Source organism: Enhydra lutris, unplaced genomic scaffold (assembly GCF_002288905.1).
Source record: "Enhydra lutris kenyoni isolate GAN:26980312 unplaced genomic scaffold, ASM228890v2 scaffoldscaffold18, whole genome shotgun sequence".
NCBI lineage: Eukaryota > Metazoa > Chordata > Mammalia > Carnivora > Mustelidae > Enhydra > Enhydra lutris.
In genome coordinates this window covers 28,263,696-28,269,428 of record NW_019154102.1, presented here as the reverse complement: position 1 = coordinate 28,269,428, position 5,733 = coordinate 28,263,696, and the positions used below count along the sequence as shown (strand labels likewise).

The window sequence follows — 5,733 nt, the reverse complement described above, 5'->3', positions numbered from 1 at the left end:
TAGGAAAGACTATCCAGTGAAAAGAAGACAGTCTCTTCAAAGATCATGTTGGGAAAATTGGACAACCACATGCAGAAGAATGAAACTGGACCACTTTCTTATACCATATACAACAATAAATTCAAAATGGATGAAAGATGCGAATGTGAGCTAGGAATCCATCAAAATCCTAGAGACAACAGGCAGCAATCTCTTTGACCTCGCCATAGCAAGTTCTTGCTAGGCATGTTTCTAGAGGCAAGGGAAACAAAAGCAAAAATGAACTACTGGAACTTCATCAAGATAAACTTTTGCACAGCAAAGAAAGCAATCAACAAAACTAAAAGGCAGCCTACTGAATGGGAGATGATATTCACAAGTGACATATCCGATAAAGGTCTAGTATCCAAAATCTATAAAGAACTTCTCAAACTCAACACCCAAAGAACAAATAATCCAATCAAGAAATGGGCAGAAGACATGAACAGACACTTCTTCAAAGAAGACATCCAAATGGCCAACAAAATTGTGAAAAAGTGGTCAACATCACTCACCATGAGGGAAACCCAAATCAAAACCACAAAGAGACGTCACCACCTCACACCAGCCAGGATGGCTAAAATTAACAAATCAGGAAATAACAGATGTTGGTGAGGATGTGGAGAAAGGTGAACCCCCTCACACTTTTTGTGGGGATGCAAGCTTGTGCACCCACTCTGGAAAACAGCATGGAGTTTTCTCAAAAAGTTAAAGATGGAACTACACTACAACCCAACAAGTGCACTATGAGGTATTTATTTAAAAGATACAAAAATAGTAATTTGAAGGGGCACATGCACCCCGATGTTTATAGCAGCATTATCAACAGTAACCAAAATGGGGAAGGATCCCAGATGTCCATTCGTAGATGAATGGATAAGGAAGATGTGTGTGTGTGTGTGTGTGTGTGTGTGTATGTGTATATATATGCATATATGTATGTATATATGTATATGTGTATAAATATGTATATGTGTATGTGTATATATGTATATGTATATATGTATAATAGAATAATACTAAACTATCAAAAGGGAATGAAATCTTGCCATTTTCTTTCCTTTTCTTTTTTTAAAAGATTTTACTTATTTGACAGAAAGAGACACAGTGAGAGAGGGGAACACAAACAGGGGGAGTGGGAGGGAGAGAAGCAGGCTTCCTTCTGATCAGGGAGCCCGATGAGGGGCTCGATCCCAGAACCCTGGGATCATGACCTGAGCCAAAGGCAGACGTTTTACAACTGAGCCTCCCAGGCACCCTGAAATCTTGCCATTTTCTTTGATGTGGATGGAACTAGAGGGAATTATGCTAAGGGAAATAAGTCAGTCAGAGAAAGACAAATATCATATGGTTTCACTCATGTGGAATTTAAGAAACAAAATGGGTGAATACGAGGGAAGGGAAGGAAAAATAAAATAAGATGAAATCAGAGAGGGAGACAAACCACCAAAGACTCTTAACTATAGGAAACAAACTGAGGGTTGCTGCAGGGAAGGGGGGTAGGGAGATGGGGTAGCTGGGGGATGGGCATTAAGGAGGGCACGTGATATAATGAACACTGGGTGTTATATGTCACTGATGAATCACTAATCTCTACTTCTGAAACTAATAACATGTTATGTTAATAAATTGACTTTAAATTAAAATATTAAGGGGAATAAGTTTTCAGTAAAAGGAAAATAGATTACTATTTATTATCATTATTTATTATAGGAGAAAAGAGCATTTTTATCAACTATGTCAGGACTGCCCAGAAGGCACTAAATTATGGAGGGTTTAGTGGGATAGAACAGACATAGAGAAAGGAGAGATAAAAACTACCTGCCTACCTCTATTTTAGATTTTTAGATCGAAGTTTGTAAGAGTTCACACAAACTGGTTATGAATAAAGACCATGAATTTAGCAAAATATCCTCTGTGATCAGTATGAACTTAAGCTGGCCCTAGGTGTAGGAGACAATACTGACTGCCTTATCAAATGCTATTATTTTTAAATCCTCCTAAAAACAAACAAAAAAAAAAACACAAAAAACCCTGATTTTGTATGAAAAGCAATTAAGTCCAGTCCCAGGAGAGGAATCCCAAATGGTCAAAGGCAATTACGGCAAATTCAAACACTTTTCTAGTGGTTGGTTTAAGAACAGAACTGTTTTAATGAAGAGCGTGACAACTTCTAATGCCCTACTTGTAAGCACTGCAGTCAGAACCCAAGTAATTCGTTGTGTTTTTTTTGTTTGTTTTTTTTTGTTTGTTTGTTTGTTTTTTTGCGGTATTTTATAAAGGTCATGGTCCAAGGTGGATTACAAATTAAAGAAAAAAACTGATCATTCATTGCGAATGATTTCAGAAGTGCTGTTGTAAAAACAGCAGACACCACTAAGTCCGTTTGTGTCACAAATAAGAGTAATGTGCAATAGAGTGTGTGGGAGAGTGGTGTCTTTTCTGTACACAACACAGATGTAAATGAACAGAGACTATGTACTGATCACAAATACACCGCTGGGATATACATTTAAGTGTTTTCCTGGGGGAATGGATAACATAGGACAGGGGCAAGTCCCAGAATTCCTCCCGCACCTGGTTCTTCTTTAGAGTCTAGCTATGAGACAGGAGCACAAAAGCACATGAAATGGAATAAAGTATTTATTATTGCATTCTCAGATCGCAGGCCATGTAATACACCAAAAGGACATGAAGTAAATGAGTAGGGAGGAAGACAGTTCAGAATGAAGTGGTCAGGTTTGAGATTATTCCCTTCCAGGCTGGGTCTTCACACTTGGTCTCAAGTCCATGATGAGCTGCATGCAAAACCCAGGTTCCCGACGTCTCCCCAGACCTAGTCCTTGAACTTGCAGATATAGGGTAGCTTTGTAGTGCAGCTGTAATCTTTCCATCTCAGATATCCTAGAGAGAAAAAGGAGCTCAGGTAAATGTAGCTGGTGGAGCTCTTGAACCCAAGGGAGAGGCATCCCAGATTCTGGCCTAGGATCCAAAGCCTCTCTCTCATTTTCCCCAGTATCCACCAGAGGAAGGAGACTCAAAGAAAGGAGAGATGAAAAGGGATGCAGGAAGACAAACCAATACTACATTTCTTGCTCAGGAGGATCCTCTGAAGGTCATGCCGAGAAATGGGGAAAAAGAGGATGGAAAATTCTGGGCAGGAAGTAGCTCCTCTGTTACCTACCTGTGTAACTTGACACACTCCCACAATAGCCAGGGTTTGCAATAGTGGAGGGGTCTCTCTCCCAGGCAAGGTAATTCAGCAGATCACCGCTACTCCACTCCCATCCAGCTGCATTGGGCTCATAGCCCTATAGAAGATAGAGTGTGGTGAGGCTGAATGGCCATCAGAGTTCTCCCGGCATGAACCCCTCCCCAGCATCACCAAATTTGCTCTCTCATCTAGATGCTGCCTTGGAGCCAGAGCTCTCCTCTGGGAAACTCTTCCTAACTCTCTGCTCTTATTGGCAGATTCCCAAACCAGTAATGACAAAGACCTACAGAACCACCCAGAGTAACACGTTCCTGACTGAACAGCAATTAGTGGTGCATTTGTAGTTACTCCCTCAAACCCAAAGACAGTGTCTGTTCTATAGAACAAAAATGGATCCTATCTTCACATAGGATTCCCTCAACACAATATGTGCAGCCTCTGTGAAGTTCAGTAAACTGAAGTATAAGGCCTCATGTGCAACTTGTGTACAAGTGTGACAGGAGGCAGATCAACTTCAGCTGGAGACAAGGGATTTGCACAGAACTCAGCTGTTGATGAAAAGCCCTCCCTTTCCCCCTCATGATCTCTGAGCTCCAGGGCTCTTTAGGGACAGGCATACGGGACAGGGAGTGGGCCTGGGGGGTAATAGCAGCCTGAGAGTTAGGAAGAGAAGATGAGTTCATACCTCTGTAGGGTCATGGAGCCCAATCCAGATATTTGAGTAGGTGTTCGCACTGTTCTTGATCAGGGAGGCCACAAAGGATGCCTCAGCCCCACTGAGCACAGACACAAGGTGTCCTGAGGGCCTCTTCTGGCAGGCCATCTGTGTGGGGAAGGGAGAGACTCAGAGGGAGCCTGAGACATCATTGGGTGGAGGGCAGAGCAGAGACAGGGGAGAAGGGTATATATGCAAAAGATGTGTGTGCTCAAGCTTGTGCTCAGGAAATTCTGGAAAATGGAACTGAACCCCCCACCCACCCACATCTTTAATGTACTTTCCCTTAAAACCCCTAACTGAAAATCCAAGTACTCACATCAGCATCCACCCAGGATTTTGGTGTCATAAAGAAGGCATAGCAGCGGGAGGCATAAACCTTGGAGCCTTTGGGACAGCTGATCCGTGGAGCGGGCACATCATTCTGGGAGTCTTCACCTAGGGTGGACGAAACAAAAGAGAATTTAGAAGTAAATAGGAAAGTGGGGGCCAGGGTAGGGAGGTGACCCAGGGGAATATGTATGAGGCCAGTGCTTGGGGAAGTGATGCCAAAGTCCTGACTGCCTCTCTCCATTGCCAACACTCTCAGGATTTCTGGATCTTGAACTGACCCCACTAAATGAGGAATCTTCTTTTCTTTCATCCTTCTCCTTCTAAGTCCCTCCTCCACTCTAGGCTGACCATTCTTGCACTGGGTCCTCATTCTCCTTCCCTGTATCTCCTTACTGACCCTTCACACTTTTCCTCTTTCACCTATCAACAAAACTTAGAGTGCTAAGGCAAAATGGAAGTGACCTCCTTACAGTGCTAGAGGACCACTGGGATGCCTGCCACCCCTGGTTACCCCGAAGGAAGGAGTGATGACAGACAAATTCTAGGCAGTTTCTTTGTGTGGGGATGTATGTCACCACTACCACGGGAACCTTCCTCTTCTTCTTGGCCCTCAGCATTGACAAGGCTTCCATCCTAGAAACAGTGAGAGCTCACCTTGGACCTGAGCCAGGAACATGAGGCAGGAAAGCAGCACCCAGGACATGCTGCAGAGGGCTGTGGGAGGTAGCATCATGTCTGGGATCTGAGGAAGCAATCAGAGATCACTAAGGAAAGCGTGACTGGAGAGAGGGCATGCAGAGATGTCCCTCCTCTTCCTTGTCTTTCCATTGTTTGATCCCCTAGGAACAAATTGATCCCAGTGACATCTGTCCCCATGTATAGCTCTGGAAAGAACTGGAAATTCTGTACTCTCTCCTACCCCATGAGAACTGCCAAGCTGCCTGTGCTGAGATCAGAGCTCCTCTGTGTGACAGCAATCCTCCTGTACCTTCCCCCAAATATGTACAGTAGAATTCTTGCCATGAGGTCTCATCTTCTCTCAGCTTCTACTCACCTGTCTTGCAGGGATTTGCAATGGTTTGTCAGGTCAGAGAAGACTGGGCTTTTATAAGCAAATTTGAAGGAGGGGTGCTGAAATGAATAATAGGAATGTGGGGCCTGAACAGGGGTCATGGGGAAGAGCTTGGCATGGATTAGAGGAGCTTCCCACCATGGGGGGGGTGGGAACTTCCCATCAAAGGCTGGGAATTGCCACAGATGTTGCCTCTTCCTGGTAGCAGGCCAGCCCTTTCCCCAGGAACAGGTGAAGTTTGAACTTTCTCCACCCTTTGCCAGATATTGCGTTCTAAAAAACCAGGTAAGGGGGGTGCCTGGGTGGCTGAGTCGGTTAAGCCTCTGCCTTCGGCTCAGGTCATGATCTAAGGGTCCATGGGATCGAGCCCCGCATCGGCTC

At 44.2% G+C, this 5,733-nt stretch overlaps 1 protein-coding gene across 2 annotated transcripts; it reads right to left on the bottom strand.

Moving 5' to 3' along the window:
* Nucleotides 1-2,658: 2,658 nt before the first annotated feature.
* LOC111148141 (lithostathine-like) lies at nucleotides 2,659-5,017 on the bottom strand. Of its 2 annotated transcripts, XM_022504568.1 has the most exons (5): nucleotides 4,935-5,017; nucleotides 4,267-4,385; nucleotides 3,918-4,055; nucleotides 3,203-3,329; nucleotides 2,659-2,922 (listed from the first exon to the last, which is right to left on the bottom strand). In XM_022504568.1, exons 1-5 carry the CDS (start codon nucleotides 5,011-5,013, stop codon nucleotides 2,855-2,857), a joined length of 531 nt encoding a protein of 176 aa, XP_022360276.1. In that variant the 5' UTR covers nucleotides 5,014-5,017; the 3' UTR covers nucleotides 2,659-2,854. The 2 variants fall into 2 exon arrangements, with proteins under 2 accessions (XP_022360276.1, XP_022360277.1); XM_022504569.1 differs by lacking the exon at nucleotides 3,918-4,055 and having other exon boundaries at nucleotides 2,855-2,922; nucleotides 4,935-5,010.
* Between the last annotated feature and the right edge of the window lie 716 nt (nucleotides 5,018-5,733).